General features: G+C 42.5%; 1 protein-coding gene across 2 annotated transcripts in view; it reads right to left on the bottom strand.

Annotated features, from left to right (window-relative positions):
- The window catches only part of AMOT (angiomotin), an 84348-nt gene that overhangs the window by 11434 nt on the left and 55730 nt on the right, over window positions 1-17184 (bottom strand). For both annotated transcript variants that reach the window (XM_077826420.1, XM_077826421.1), the window contains exons 8-9: window positions 16381-16526; window positions 1582-1731 (exon numbers count right to left, since the gene is read on the bottom strand). In XM_077826420.1, coding sequence (XP_077682546.1) covers window positions 1582-1731; window positions 16381-16526 — 296 coding nt within the window. The remainder of the gene's footprint in view (window positions 1-1581; window positions 1732-16380; window positions 16527-17184) is intronic.

Here is a 17184-nt window from a genome sequence, read left to right as displayed (position 1 = left end):
GAACATAGATACATTTATTCCATTTGGAGCCAATAAGCCAAAGAGAGGCATACTGGAAAATACAAAAAGATGTTTGAGATTTTCTATGCTAAAAGCTCAAAGAATAATATTAAACAGGAAAGTATTATAAGGAGACTTTTCTGGGAGTGCAAGACCTTGTGCCCAGAAAGTTAGTTATGAAAAGCTCATTTATAAGAGAAGGAATCAAACAGACAGACAATCTAATATGTGTGACTCAGGGTTCAGTTTATTTTACATTTTCTGTTTCCTTAAGATGAACCATGGTTTAAAGCAAAAATCTTGTTACGTCCACTTACAAGTTGTTGGTTTTAAATAACCTTGTAATTTGAACACTGCAAATAATTCTCAAATTATGTCAATTCGATATATTTTCTGTATTAGATAGGAAGAATTTTTAAACAACATTTATATCTAAACCCATTATAGAATGTGTTAAATCTGGTCTTCTTCCAAGACAGTTTCATTAATAATATAACTTATTTCTTCCTTCATATACTTATGTTTTTGTTCAAATTTTTTTTTATTAATCCTATCATTAGAGTTAATCACATAATATCATATCATTTCTAGTAAAAAATGGAAGTAGTTTACCATTTAATTTACTGTCTATTATATTGTGGCATATGTTTCAGTCAATTGGATTTTTAGCTGTAATCTGAGACAGCCCCCAGTGTCCCCAAAAAACAGTTAACTGCAGACTATCATATTGTCGTAATTCTTCTCCCTCACTTATGGCATGTCTGCATTTGCATTGTTAGTCCTGTTTTACCTTGTGTTAATTAAACAATTGTTAATTCTAGAGCAAATGTTTGTTCTAGGGTTTAAACATTTGTTCCTAGTCACATTTAACTCTATGTTGCAGTTTAGGGCTAAACACAACGAGGAACAAATATCTGTATCCTACTTACACCAGAATTTACAATCACATTAATTAACGTGTGTTAACATGGGGTCAAACAGGACTCAGAATTCAAATTCAATTCATACTGTCCCCAGAAAAAATGTTTTCCTTTCATCCCATTGCAAAAATGGGCTCAATACAAATTGTTAGAGCATATTATATATTAGTGGTTACAAATTTCCATCAACAGCATTTATGTTATCAGGCTTCAAAAGCCTTCCAAAGAGCGTTCTGTCTTCAGGCCAATGTTTGAGCCTGTGTGAACAGATGTGACCACCTAACAAATCTTGACAGGAATGGGGGTGTGTGTGTCAGGGGTGTCTTAAAAATTAAAGACAAATTACAAATTAAAATGCAAAGCAGGAGTCATTAAAAGTCCAAAACAATTTCGAGATATATGCCTGTAGCCTCCCAGATGAGGAATCAGCTATTATTTTTAATTTTAAAACGTTGGGATAGAATTTAAAGGTTTACTCAGTTGAGTGAAACCAATACCAACCCAGCAAGGTAATGGCAACATTTTGCAAAAGAATATTTTTGCTATAGTTCTATACAAAAGAGGGGAAAGATCATGCTCTGCTGCATGTTTAGACAGGAAAACCTTACTAGGAATATACTGACATGAAAAACTGCTCAGTACATGGACTAATCCAGGTTACCTGCTGCATCCGGAGAGACTCCAGTTCTCTCTCCAGGCGAGTTCGGAGCCGGTGCTCCAACTGTTCTCGCTTCTCGCAGGCTGCCTGCAGTTGAACCAGTGCCTGCTGCATCTTCTCCACCTTCTCCACATAAACCTGCTTCTTTTTCAGCTGAAACAAGAGAGGACAATGATAATAACTTTAGTTCCCACCTGCTCCCCGTTCTTCTTTCCTCTTCTCTCATTCCCAGTCACAGTTAGGCCCAATCTAGGTACCCATATGCCCTCCCCACCCCATTGCCTTAGTATCTGAACATTCACAAGCATTAATGAATATATCCTCACAACCTCCCTGTGAGGCAGGAAAGGATTATCTCCATTTTACAGATGGGGATCTGAGGCACAGACAGGATAAGTGATTTGCCCAAGTCACACCGGCAGTTTGTGTCAGAGCCAGGAATTACAGCTTGTCAAAAAATGCAGAGAAAGTTTTGAAAACATGAAAGGTTTTGACCAGCTCTACAAAGAATTACAACCAGAACTCCTGCGCGCCAATCTGAGGCCATAACCATCAGACCATGAAGAGCACCAAAATAACATTATAACCAGATTAAGGACTTGTATTCTGTCCACACTGCAGACAGAATAGTGCTAGCAACAACTGTGCATGGTTCTAGGCATTGTTCCAGAGGCCAGAGTGACCTAGGAAGTCCCACTCTATTCTTCTCTTTCACTGCCCCCGAAGACTTATGCTAGCCAAACCACATTAACCTATCAAAATTATCAGACTGGGAGACCTATTTATGAAACATTAGGGCCCCAGCAGGATTAAAACACAGTCCAGACTTGTATGATTTTGTAACCTCAATTTGGTGCTATCTACACAAGCAAGTCCAATCTGTGTTATCTGGATCCTGGTACTACCAGATCACAGCAGACTCCCCCAGTATGGTAGTGTTCACAGTAATGAGATGTTAAAGATGACCTTGGGGAATCACGCTATGGCAGAGGTGGGCAAACTACGGCCCGCGGGCTATATCCGGCATGCGGGACCATCCTGCCCAGCCCCTGAGCTCCCAGCTGGGGAGGCTAGCTCCCGGCCCCACCCCCACAGCCTCAGCTCGCCACGCCGCCAGCGCTCTGGCCCGCCACTCCAGTGTGGTGGCGTGGCTGGCTCCAGCCGGGAAGCACGGCTGCAAGCTCTGAGTGGCATGGTAAGCACGTGGGGAGCGGGGGCGATTGGATAAGGGGCAGGGAGTCCTGGGGGGCAGTTAGGGGACAGGGGGAGGTTGGATGGGGCAAAGGTTCGGGGGGGGCGGTCAGGGGACAGGGAGCAGGCAGGGATTGGATAGATGTGGGAGTCCTGGGGGGCCTGTCAGGGGTCGGGGGTGTGGATAGGGGTCAGGGGACGGGGGGGTTGGATTGGGGGTGGGGCCCTGGAGGGCAGTTAGGGGTGGGGAGGTCCCAGGAGGGGGCGGTCAGGGGACAAGGAGCGGAGGAGGGGGGGTGGTTGGGAAGTGGGAAGGGAGGGGGAGGGGGCCAGGCTGTTTGGGGAGGCACAGCCTTGCCTAACCCGCCCTCCATACAGTTTCGCAGTCCCGATGTGGGCCTCGGGCCAAAAAGTTTGCCCACCCCTGCACATTTAAAGACCATACTATAAACACACCCAAGAGCCATGCTAGAATATGCTTTGGCCTTTCTCATATGGAGAGGCCCAAACCACGTGTTATCCATGTTAAGGAACCATGGCCCAACTCTGTTTGAAGGGTTTAAACACAGTGGATACTGCAGTCCAAATGAGGCCTACAACACAGCTATAAAGATGGTTGCCAGAGGAGAAAAATACGAACCACTGTTGTTAGCTAGGTTTGGGCTTCAAGTGCTGGGCAGGGCCCTAGGTGATGACAACCCACTGACTACCCTTGGGTGAATTCTGCGCCACAGCAGAAAAATGCCCCCTCTACACCACCACCCCCTGCAGATTCTCTTTGTTTCCTTGCAGAAAATGGTTTCTGTGGGGAAGAAAAGAGAAGCTGCACCAGTGCTCACTCACCTCTCTTCCTCCCCCCCCCCCCCAGCTCAGATGCATTTGTTCAGGCAGCCAGGGGAGAGAGAAATCACTGGCGCAAAGGGGGTGGGGGATCTCGGAATTAGTCCTAGTAGTTTCCTCCCCCCCCCCCCCCCGCCCTTCCTTCCCTGCACAGAACAACCAGGGGTGGGTTAGATCAACCCCCAGAAACTTCCCCTGGCTGCAGGAAGCTCTGCACCATCTGGGTGCGGGGGGGGAGGCTGAGCAGCGGTGGTGGGGTTTGGACAGGGGGGGTCCCAGATGCACAGGGGTTGGGCGGACAGCGGAACAACTCGCTGTACAGTGACCCTTCCACCCACCCGTGCATCCCTTTCCTTCTCTGTACCCAGAACCCCACTCCGAGTCCCTGTGCGTACAGATTTGCCCCCGCACCCAAACTGTGCCACACAGAACCCTGGTACTCTTGAGGGAATTCTATGCCAAACAATTAAAAATTTTAAAATTCTGCAAAGTTCTGCATATTTTATTTGTCAAAATAGCACAATATAATCAGACCATTTTCAATTATTTTGGTAATTTATTTCAAAATACTTGTCAGCAAATAATTGAAAATGATGTGATTAAATTGTATTATTTTATCAAATAAATACGCAGAATTTTAAAATATTGTGGGCAGAATTTTTAATTGTTGGCACAGAATTCCCTCAGCGTAACTGACACAATAATGGCTGAAGAAGGCAGTACTCCCTGGGAGACTCAGAGCCCAATTTGCAGGGGACACTGTTGCAAAATTTAGACTCTCTTGATTTCCCTATGTCATCCCTCAAAAAATTCTCATCATATGCTCCTCAGTCCCTCTGCATCAAGCCACTATAGATGGTGCTTAATTTGTAATGAAAGAGGTGCTGGGGCTCAAGCAATTTTTTTTTACTTTCGTAACTGATGTGACAAGCCTAGAGGTGCTGCGGCTCAGCCCTGGCAAGCCCTGGCACAAATTAAGTACTGACTATCAAGAACCCAGTGTGAGTAGTACAGTAGGTAAGCTGCAGACAGCAACATCTTATTTTCCACCAGTCCCAAGTCTGGTATCATTTATTCTCAAACTCAGCAGACACCTAATCTCACAGCATGATGCCGTGCTGCTGCCCTAAAGGATTTTCCAGAGACTGGTATTTTATTATAAAGGTATGATAAACAATGAGTAACCCAACCAAAGATTTCCCAAACAGGGCAGGTACAGTAAGTAGGTATTTTTACCTCTCGATTGCTCAAGATTTCAAATGTATTTGAATCAGGAGATGCAAGAACATGTTAATGCAATTTTACATTAAACTCTTGCTATTGAAAACAATGATTTAAAAAAATGATGATATGAAGATTGAAATTGTTGGATGAATAGCTCTAAGTACTTTACAAGGATTAAACTAACCCTTTTAATTCCCCAGTAAGGTGGATATTACTGTACCAGTTTTACAGTTGAGTTAATGGAGGCTCAGAGCAGTTAAGTGACTGCCAAAACTCATATGCAGTGCGTTAGCAGCAGAGCCAAGAACAGAACCCAGGAGTTTCTGGTTCTGAGTCCTTGTTTTTGCACAGGGGTCACACTTTCTGTACAAATGCAGGGTACAACATGATAAAGTGCTTGGGAAAATGCAAAAAAACAGTAATTCATGCAGGAAAATTAGCAATGATCTCTAACTCTCTAATGCATGAAATAAACCAAGGATCTTGGTTCTCCCAGTGCTATCCAATGAGTTACTATATTTCCAAAATTTTGTAAAGCACAATTTTTTTAAAAAAAAGCAGCCAATCACCTGCTAAAAGAAAATACATTTACTAGTTTTATAATTAAATAAATGTGAGAATGTGTGTGGATTAAGTTTTTGGCCTACAGTCAACAAATACCAAGAGCCCAGCCAAAAAAAGAATTAGGCCACAGAAATTCAACTGAAATGTTCACTTTGAAAATGCTCTCAGCAGCCGAACCTGCAGGTGAAATGTTGTAACACAGGTGATTGCCCAACATATTAGCACTGCCCGCACATGTTTAACTAATGTACCAAACCTAAAGTACAGGCATGGCTTGTTCAGTGGCTTTTCATAAAGTCAGATTTCTTTTTCTTTAAAAGAAACCGGAGTTATCCTTTCCATGTCAAGCAGCATTAGGTACATAAAAAAATAAGTTTAAAAGGGGCTTTAGTACAGAAACACTTGAACTCATCTTTGTTCAACTAAATTAAAAGATGGGTAAATTTTAACATCCCTTTGGCTACATCTTCACTGCAAGCCCCTTGTGCTGAGGTAGGACCATGTACACCTAGACCATCCCTGATGGGTGTTTGTCCAACCTCTTCTTAAAAATCTCCAATCATGGGGATTCCCAAACCTTCCTTGGAACCCTGTTCCTGATCTTAAATACCCTTATAGTTAAAATCTCTTTCCTACTATCTAACCTAAATCTCCCTTGCTGGAGATTAAGCCCATTACTTCTTGTCCTACCTTCAGTGAACATGGAGAGTAATTGATCACAGTCCTCTTTATAACAGCCCTTAACATATCTGAAGACTGTTATCAGGTCCCCTCCTCAGTTGTCTTTTCTCAAGACTAAACATACCCTGTTTTTTTTTAATCTTTCCTCATAAGTCAAGTTTTCTAAAAAAATTTTTGTCATTTTTGTTGCTCTCCTCTGGACTCTCTCCAATTTGTCCACATCTTTCCTAAAGAGTGGCACTCAAAATTGAACACCGTACTCTAGCTGAGGCCTCACCAGTGCTGAGTAGAGCAGGGTAATTACCTCCCGTGTCTAAAGGCTTGTCTACATTACCTGCTGGATCGACAGGTAGCAATCAATCCAGCGGGGATCGATTTATCGCATCTAGTCTAGATGCGATAAATCGACCGCCGAGCACTCTCCAGTACTCCACCAGGGCGAGAGGCCAGGCGGAGTTGACGGGGGAGTGTCAGCCGTCAACTTACCTCAGTGAAGACACCGGGGTAAGTAGATCTAAGTACGTCGACTTCGGCTACTTTATTCACATAGCTGAAGTTGCATAACTTAGATCGATCTCCCCACCCCACCCCACCCCCCTGGGTAGACCAGGCCTTACATACAACACTCCTGTTAACACACCCCAGAATGTTATTAGTCTTTTTTGCAACTGCATCGCACTGTGGACTCCCATTCAATTTGTGATCCACTACAGCCCCCAGATCCTTTTCAGCAGTACTTCCACCTAGCCAGTTATTCCCTATTTTGTAGCTGTGCATTTGATTTTTCCTTCCTAAGCGAAGTACTTTGCACTTGTCTTTATTTTTAATTCAGACCAATTCTCCAACTTGTTGAGGTTGTTCTGAATTTTAATCTGGTCTTCCAAAGTGCCTGTACCCAGGGTTCCTGGTGGGCTTGTACTCTGGCTGCTATCCCATGCTACTATGTCTACACAGCTATTTGTTACCCATGCTAGCTAGATTAAAGCTAGCATGAGTATCCCTGCCTGTGCTACAATCACACCTTAGATGCCTTTGAAAATTTGACTTCTCTAAAGTATCTCCACTACCTTATGCACGAGATACCATGTTACCTCTTGCAATTATTGTACTCAATCAACACACAGTATATTCTATATTCAAAGTTATACAATGAAGTGGTATTTTTCCCATCTCTGACTTCTTCGCTACTATGACTATCAGCTTGGAGCAATAAACTGTGAACCTGGATTCATCCGCTGAAGTCTTATTGCAGAAGTTTAGTTCTATTTTATCTTCTGGATGGATTTGTCCTCAATATAAAAAGGCCCAGGAATATTGCAGCCAAGCACAGAGGGAATTTATTAACATAAATCAAGAATATGAGTATGTTTTCCTAAGACTGGAATTGGAAACAGCGTTTCTTGAACATTGCCAAAATGCTGCAGGCAAAAGAGAAAAAAAGAAAGCACCAAGCTGAGGCTTGTTCTTTGTTAACTGTCATGGTTCCCCCCAATAAGAAAACAAAACTGGCTGCTCCACGCTGATGGCCATAACAACATCTGCCAGTTGGAGAGACGGCAGCAGTGGATGCTCGAGTCCTTCTGTAACTGGCTTCTCAGTCAACAGGTGCTCCACTTAACAGCTCTCTCTTGCTCGTTTATGAAGATGTAGAGAGCAGTATCTGCCTCCCGTTCCTTCCCTTCCAGCAAGATCTGGAAACTCTTTTTAAGCAGCTGCAACTTTGGATCACTAACATGCACGAGTCAAGAAGAGCCTGCAGAGAAGCACTGTACATTCAATGTGCCCTTTCCCATCACTAACAACCTGATGATTCAATTTCTTCTCCAAAAACTCCTGGCTTCTAGACTATTTCTTAACATTTTCCCCACAACCACTGAACTATAACTCCCAGATGCAAATTCTAACCAATTTGGATGCTTTGGTTGCTAGCTTCACTCTATTTCTTTGCATTATGATATGAATTTATCCAACGTAAATCCGTTTGTTCATCTTTTCTCTTAGCCTTGTATCAAATTAAGTTTAAATCCTGTGTGCTTCACTGTGATTTATTTGTAGAAAATAGATTGAGAACGATTTTTTTAAAACACGCAAACATAACAAAATGTCAGATTTTTCAATGATACAGATTTTTCAATGTAATCGGGTAATAAATTAATGTTCACATTACCAATAGTATCTCATCTTTTGGAGGGGGTGCTGTGAAGTTACAGAGTACTCTATCATATTAATAGTCTTCCATTAATATAGCACCTTTTAAAATTAAAAGATCCCAAAAGACTTCAACTATGCCCACTCAGGGCTGCGAGGCTGCCAGCTATTGCACAGCATCCCAGCACAACCATGCTGGGAGACAGAAATTTTTCTACAGTACCTGGTGCAATTCTAACAGCACGGGGCTAGATACATACATACAAATCCTTTTAACTTCACTGCCTGGCTACTTTGCAAAGTTCATTTCCAGATACCTAGGGTGTCGTTTTAATTCTGTCAGACATTTTAACTGTTGCAACGATGTCAAATTTAACCGTTTAAAATAGATGCTATCATTTTTCCAGGAAGAATTCCAAAACAACACTCTCCCTTCTAAAACATTCCTCCTGAAGTCCTGCCACACAGTTTTACACAGATGTCTAAGCACGACATAATGGGTAATGGGAATAAATTGCACAAAATTAAAATCAGCCAGGGGAGTGCCCCAAAAAGATTCCTTGGTCTCCTGATCAAGTAGTTTTTTCATTCTTCTTTTACTGTGAAGACTGTTTCTGCAGTCAAGACATTTCTGTTAGGTTTCAGTGCAATAAAGAGCAGCAAGGCAGGCTAGGGATTCTAAGGCTACATTGTTCAAGAGAGTTCTGGCTGACCTGAGCAGTTCTTTGTTTCCAAGTTAGTCAGAATGATTTTATTGCTTAAAAAAGACAGCACATTGAAATCCATGAACTGCAAGACTCCCAGCAAACAGAAATAAATCCATCTCTCTAAATACACAGGAATGAAATAATTAAACAAATACATTCATGAGCTGTGGAGAGCAGGAACTAGCTCTTCACATGGGAAAATACTTAAAACACCCACTTCCCAGAACAATGCAGAGAATTCCTTAGCAATTCCAGCCACCAGGCTACCTGAGGTATTCTTTGCCACAGAGAGCATTTGATCAGACGTGCAGAACTACTGGTCCAAAAATCAGTTATAGCAAAGAACAATGTGTTCCCATCTAGAGATAGGCAGCTGAATATTATTAGAATTGCTCACTGAAAGAGACTGATTGGTAAAACTCCAAGAGCCGAACAAAAACAGTTCATCCATTTTATTAAGCGCTTTAGAGACAAATACTGCAATATCCTCAAGGGCTCCAGAATCCTTGTAGTTAAACTAGTGCCATTCTGTGGGGCAAGGCAGCAGGGTGCGGAAAGACAGCGGAGGTCACACCCATCCAGTGAGGAGCCCAGCTCTGCCGGGGGCTTCAGGTGCAGGGAACAAAGGCAGTCAGGGCAGAAGACCCTTCCCTATACAGGTCCTTAGCTGCAAAGGGAGCACAGAGGCTGCTGCATCCTTCAGGCTGGAGTAGCCTCCATGGAGCAAATTCAGCCCAGAAAGCAATGACAGGAGAAAAGGGGGGAAATTCCTCCCCTTCAAAGAGATGTATAGCTCCAGATGAGTTACTCAGTGAGGATTTTTGGGAGAGGACATCCTGCGTAACCAGCAATGATTCAGAAACCCTCCCAGCCATTATCCTCTTTGTTTTGGATAGCACTATGTCAGCATCTGCCTCCAACCCGCCGTTTCTGAGATCTTCAACATATTTTTTAAAATCTTTCCAGTGTGTTTTGATTCTATAATGGATTGATCCTAAAGCTGAATCAGTTCAGATGCAGCTGAAAATGTATTTCCCCACATGAATTTGCTCACTATTTCCGAAACATACTAAGAAAAGAGCGCAAGCACATTTAACCCATATATAACGTATGTAACTCTCTCTCTGCTGTTGGACTATATTCCTGTAAGATTCCTGTGAACCCTCAGTTTGACTGAATTCAGTTCCAGTAAGATGCCACTGGCCTCAGCAAGAGCTCATGCTGAAGCAATTTGGTAATACTATCCTCTTACTAGGGAGTAGGGTTTGCTGCATGGGAAGGTCATAATATTGTCTCTCCATTTGTTTGGGTTAAAGCCTCAAAGCCACCTCTGGAAAATTACTAACAGGCAGAAACAGAGTTGGAAATGCAGCAGCAAAAAAGCCATTTCTGCATCATTACAGAACGACAGGTCATTAAAGACATGCACACACTACTTAGGGGGAAAAAATGTAAAAGCACCTTTCTCTCCTCCCATTGCCATACACACATGCATGAACAAGGTTTGTAAATAAAGTATTTCCTTTAAAAATGATTGTTATGAATGACATCTTGGATACAGCATATAAGATACAGTAGACACCATTAAGAAGTCAACATTTCAACATCTGCCCACAGATAAACCTCAGAGTGTAACCAGAAATATCACATTATTCCCCTACACTGTAGATAAACCAGGAAAACCTGTGCTATCTTAGCTCTGGTAGCTGGTTTATGTTCACATTGTATGGCTGTAACGTCTTATGTCTTCTAGAAGCTTCCTTTGTAAAGAATATTTCCTTCAAAATTTGTTTCCAGGGTTTTTCCCAATGTGCTTTATAAATTTGGGAGGAGGTTGTTTTCCTTTACATTGTGAGTTGCACGTGTGTTATCTACTAATCTGTACTTTTAGTGGCAATTGCTTTACTTTGGGACTGTTGTATCTGGACCGCTCAGGCTCTGTTCTGTGGTGGAACCAAGAGAATGAAAGTTATACTCCGATAAAGTTGCATTTTGGGAGGAAATGTGGCAGCTTGGTTGAAGTTTGGCCCTCCACCAAGAGAATGTTAAGAGTCGACTGGCTTAAGGAGAAATTGAGTTTAAAATCATCTTTTCTAAAAGCAGTGCTGATGATCCTTTCCTCCATTATCACCAGCTGTGGCTGCAGTAGGCACCTGTGACAAATTCCTGTTGCCATACTGAAAGCCTGGTACGCAGAGTCAATGGGTCTGGTCACTATGGCCAGTTCTGCAGATTCTGCAACTCTGTTAACATTAACTTAGCCAGATTAGTATATGCTACCTATAGTGTCTTGCCCACAGTAGACTCTTAAAACCTGTTAGTTAGCATGTAACCCAACACATGCTAATAATGCAATTTTAAATCCTAGTCCAGACAAGGCCTATATTGGAACACATCCTAGACCCCTAGCATCTTCCTGCATACTGTACACCAAAACCACTCAAACCTTTGCAATGCAATTGAGGACAGAATGGCAATCCATTCTCCAAAACTACTGACTCCTACAATGGGGGCTGAAGAAAAGTCTCCTTTAGTTGCCAGGAGTATTAAGTCCATAGTACACAGTTAACCAGTTGGGACTGCAAGATATTTTACAGCCAGCATGTATTTTAGTTCTGGTATGTAGAATTCATGTAAACTATGTTTTAGTTATATAAACAATCAGGGTTTTTCACTGAGGAGGAAAAGGCTAAATATTGCCCTAGAAATGGATTTGGTATGACACTGTAATCACTCAGTTGTTACTGTGAAACTGTGGCACTTAGTAATGAGGCCTAAAGTAGAAGGGAGAAGGAAACTGACTAGAAATATATTACCGAACTTTATATAAAAATGTTGCCCCTACATATGCGGCATACATGAAGCCAACTCATGCTAATGGTAAAATACTTGCACTTCAATAACACCTTTTAACTCAAAGAACTTTAAACCACTCAGGCCCACAACACTTCTATGAGATGGGCAAGTATTACACCCTACTTTGCTCAGATGAGAAATAGATGCGATAGGGGAAATTTAAGTACTTGGCCCAAGGTCACACAAAGTCAGTGTTACAGCTAACAGCAGAACCCAGGAGTCCAGGCGCCTGCTCCAATTTCTACACCAAATTGTCTCCCAGTCTGACCTACACTGTGCATTCCTGACGTGCTAGAAAAATAATGATAACCCTATACAGCATAGCAATGGTTAACAATTCCCTCAGCAGCCTCTTAGGCCACGTCTACACTACCCGCCGGATCGGCAGGTAGTGATCGATCTGTCAGGGATCTATTTATCGTATCTAGTGTAGACGCAATAAATCGATCCCCGATCGCTCTGCCGTCGACTCCAGAATTCCACCAGGGCGAGAGGCGGAAGCAGAGTCGATGGGGGAGCGGCGGCTGTCGATCCCGCGCCACGAGGACGTGAAGTGATTCTAAGTCGATCTAAGATACGCAACTTCAGCTACAAGAATAGCGTAGCTGAAGTCGACGTATCTTAGATCGATCCCCCTCCCCCAGTGTAGACCAGGCCTTAGACACTCATTCAAGCAAAGGAAAAAACTAGACTAACTGGCATATGCCAGCTATTCCGCAGCCAGCCCATTCTTCTTTAAATTCAACGTCTCAAAAAAGCCAGCAATTTTTCCCATGATCCCAGAGGCAGCCACCAAAATAGCTGTCCTCTTGATCAGCCTGAGCCAACAGTGAGGAAGAAGATTCATTGGCCTGGATTGTTGGCATTAGCACCAGCCATTTCCTTAACTACATTAAGTAAATTATCTTCTTAATGAGACTGCTATGGCCACAGGAAAACAGAGAAGTTCTTTGATTGGGAGTTTAACAAGCATTTACTAATTTGCACCTACAGCCTACACAAGACACATTTTACTGCAAACTATGAGCCAGGTTTCCAAAGAGCTCAGCTCCCATTCAGACACCTCAATGAAGGGGACAGAATTTCAAGTGTTCTGCACCCAGCAGCTCCCACTGGTTCTCTGTGGGAGCTGAACTCATTTCAAAACTTGCCCTTATGAGTCAATTGGTCTTCCCTTACCCCGACTGCTAAGCAGGAGTCCCCACTGAAATCAATGAGGTACGATATGGAGGCAACAGCAGCAGGATGTGATCCGATTTCTCCCAGATACATTAAGTAGTAACATTTTATTTTAAATGCACATTAAATAAAAGCATAGTCCTTAACTACCAATGAGATGAGGGCCTTTTAAATACCTAAGATAAACATACAGAAAGATGGAGTTCTGTTTTTTTCTCCTTGGGTTACTTATCTTGTTATATACATGCCCCTGGCCTACTGCATGTTGAGAAACATAAGTGCAGGGCTTTAGTCAGGCCTGCGTCTCATACATAGCAGTGCAGAGGTACCGCTGGCTCAGTTGTAGGTGAGCATCAGGAGGAGGGAAAGCCACAGTTCACATCACTGCTTCAAGCGGCTACTCAGCTCCTCCCTCAAGATCTTACCAAGGCCCTCTGGCAGAGGGAGGACAATGAAACCCTCATTATTTCTGAAGTGAAAAAAAATATGGATGATAAACACCACCTGAAATAATTTTGAAATCACAGATAAGAAGTTAAGGGCAAACATTATATGATACACACAGACATATACTGGGTAGTGTAGACATATTTGCTTTGAGTTCCTTTAAGTATCCGTGATCATACCCCTACTATTGCCCAGAAATAAACCAACTTTCATCTAATTTTAATTTCAGTTGCACCTTATTTTAAACTTTTATTTAAAGAAACATTTAATCTACTATTAACAATGCAGGAAAATACTCTGTGAGCGTCCCTTTCTCCTACTCTAGCAGCCTCCACAATGAGTTTGGAGAACTCCAAGGAGGCTGCTTTCTCAGTATTAATAGTTATTTTATATAACCCTTTCACCCTGCCACCAAGTTCTTAGAATACAGAATATTAATTAAGACTCAGAACATTCCGATGAAGTAGGCAAGTAGTTTTATTCCCAGGTTTTAGAAGAGGAATATACAGGCTCAGAAAGTTAGCTGACTTGCTCAAGTCAGTGAGTCAGTAACAGAGCTGAGAAAAGAATCCCTTCATCCTGATTGCAAGTCAAATTTTTAAGTTCAGCGGCACATAGTTTCTAGCTCTGATATAAATTAGAATAAATTCTGTTTTTTAAAGGATCTGACAGATATCAGACAGGATGAGAATCTGCTGAGTAGGAAGCCAAAGAGGAAGAAAAAAAAACAACCAACCACACAATACAGGATGCAACAACCAGGGCCACTGCCAAGTGTTAACATAACTAACTCCACCCTCTTCTGCAGCACTAATTTGGAAATTCCTGACAATTATGGGGACTGCCTATTCGGGCAAAGCACGCAGGAATAAAAGAAATCATTGACAAATTGTTCAGATATCTTAGTCACTGTAAACCACAGAATCATAGCCTGACATTTAGAGTCCTTTTCAAATTGTTACTCTAAGCACTGAGCTGTTTCCTGTGCCTTCTTTTGGAAACTTACTGAAAAAGCAAATCAAAGATTTGAGAAGCCCTCACAGTTTAGTGCCAATGAGGCAACAAATCCTTCATGATCCTAAGTATTTTAATGAAAAGTGATTTGGGAGAACTGCAAAGAGTGGTCATTTTTTCTCCATTCTCCCCATGCCTCCACTAAAGAGTGCAACCCTGACAGTTAATTTCTGCTCACTTGCTGAGAAGCTTCCGTATTTATCTGCAACAGGAAAGGTGGCACTTCCTGTGGGGCCTAGATTCAAGCAATGGCTGGATAAAAACCACCACAAACCTTCATACAGACTACACTATAGTGCATTTGACCTAAAACAGGGATCATTAAGTATATCCCATATTTTATTTTAAAAAAATTAATCTATTGGCAGAATATTTATAAGACCGCAGCATACCACAAATCTCTTACTAATACAAGATGGCTTTTTAGAAATACAACATGTGCATGTTTATCTATTACTAATCTGCTGTCATTCAGATGCTACAATAATGGATGCAGCGTTAGCACCCTCTCTCATTTTAAAAGCCTTCACCTGACAACTCTTTACTCTCCTGAGCATACACAAGGCCCAATTCAGCCTGGGCATAAGCTGATGCAGCTCTTCTGAAGTCAATGGAGTTGTGTCAGCTGCAACCAGAGCTGAATTTGCCTCTTGGTCTTTAACAACCTCTCAGTCCTCCAGCTTCACGAAGTCCCCACCCCCTCTCGGGCCCACTTCCCTTGCTATCTTGAGGAGCAAAGCCAAGTCTCACAGCTATGCACAGCACTATACCTGGGGCAGCTCAAATATTTGACAGCGTTGGTGTGACATTAGTGCTGGTAAAAGATGCTAAGTCAACAGTCCCTGAGCAGGAATTCCTCTGCTTATCTCCAGAACAAGCAGCAGCAGGGCCAGCTTTCCTCACACTGCCCCAGATGTGCAAGAACCCCTCATGTTTTCAGAGGGCAGTTCATACTCCATATCCAGTCAATCCTTAACTTCTCTAATTCGGTGTAAAGCTGAAGTTCCATTTCTCCAAATGACTCCACATCCACCTCTCTCTCTGCCCTCTTCTCCTCCCACAACTCTAGAGTTTGCCAAAGTCTTTTCCCAGACATCCCACTTTGATTGCTTCAACTACTTGCATCTTCATACCTTCTGTCTCAGACATGTCAATCCTCTCCTTTAAGGAGAGTCTGAAAACCCTCCCATTCCACTGCATGACCACATAGCATGTGCATGGCTCCTGTTTATATTGTACTTTAGTCTGTAGCTCCTCAGGATGGGGATTCTTTTGGCTGGTACACAAACACAAACAACAAGGGGATGCACACCGACCAAGGAGCGGCATATAAATGGAATCGTAATAGTCTGCAAAGATTGCCATTTGCCAACCATCATGGGGTTTTTTGTGACACAGGCGTGTTTCCACTGGGAAACAGAATGTTGATTCTTTGCTTATTAAAAAAAAATTGTTAATTCAAATTATGCTTTTAAAACTGTTTTCCTTTATTAACTCCTCTTCAACTCCGCCCAGTTCAATATGAGTAAGGAATACAAAGTGATCAGTGTAGCTCTGTACCAGAACACCACCAAAGCATTAGTGGACAACGGCATGAGGGGAGATTATTCACTATTAGTTAAAAGCCCACCCTGACCTGAGTTCCCCCAAAATTCTGGGGGTGTTTGGATTTGAGATTTCAGTTCAAGCCCATCTTTATCATTGATTAAAACAGGAGGAAAATGAAACATCGTTGCTCAAAGGATGAAAGCCCTTAATGGAAATACAGGCTTATGGCTTATATACGCTCTGTTTTTGCACCAATTTAATTAACTGACACAAGCTAAACAGATAAACAGCTTTAAAGATAGCAGATTTCCTACCCAGTTTGTAAAAGGTAAATCACTGCCACATTCTCTTTCATTAACATGTACCTGGAGCTACCCCAATTTCTCTCTACCAGTGACCTTACCTCTTCCTCCAGTTTCACCACTTTGGCCTGAGCATTGTTTAAGGCCTGATCACGAATCTCAATGTGCCTTCGCTGATCCTCGTTGGTGGAGCGTGCAGCAGCTAGTTCTATCTCCAGTTTCTCCTTCTCCCTCTGCGTTTCTTTATCTACGGAAATAAAGTGGGAAATGTAAAATAGATAGAGCTTTCTTTGACAGACGACTAGGAGTGGGGCATTCCCCTAAATTCTACCAGTGATCAAGAACAAGGGGGTCTTTGCTGACAGCTGCTTGCTCTCCAAAGAATGGAAAGGGCCGACATCTCTCTCTATACAGAGGGATAGAGATAATAGATTGCTGAGAAAAATATGTTAAATTCGGTCATTTATCTTACCCTGATTAGATAGATGGCTAAGAGAATGCAGCACTTTTTATCTCTAGCTCACTGGTTTAAGATCAGAAAACAAGCTAACCTGGTAACATCACTGCTTGCTGGCTGGGTGATGGCAGGGGTGCAAAGGGGACCTGTCCAGCTTAGGGCCACAATGTAATGTTTGCTTTTGACATGCCCTATTCTGTGATGAGCACATTTTTAAATTAATCCATAAATACAGAAATATAAATAAAATACCATGACAGCTCACTCACCTCAGTTCAGTTCCTGACGGGCAAGTGTCTTCATTACTGAAGCACCGCCCAGTGGCGCCCTTTGCCGGCATTTTCAGAGGGGCCAGGAAATGAATGAGCAACGAAAGCTCATCTCTCCTCTGTCACCCTTAAAAGTGACACCCCAGGTCAGGACTGAGGCATGTTGGCCTGCACGGTCA

Source organism: Eretmochelys imbricata, chromosome 9 (assembly GCF_965152235.1).
Source record: "Eretmochelys imbricata isolate rEreImb1 chromosome 9, rEreImb1.hap1, whole genome shotgun sequence".
In the NCBI taxonomy this organism is placed as follows: Eukaryota; Metazoa; Chordata; order Testudines; family Cheloniidae; genus Eretmochelys; species Eretmochelys imbricata.
The sequence above is the reverse complement of the archived record's forward strand: the minus strand, read 5'-3'. Positions and strand labels throughout refer to the sequence as shown.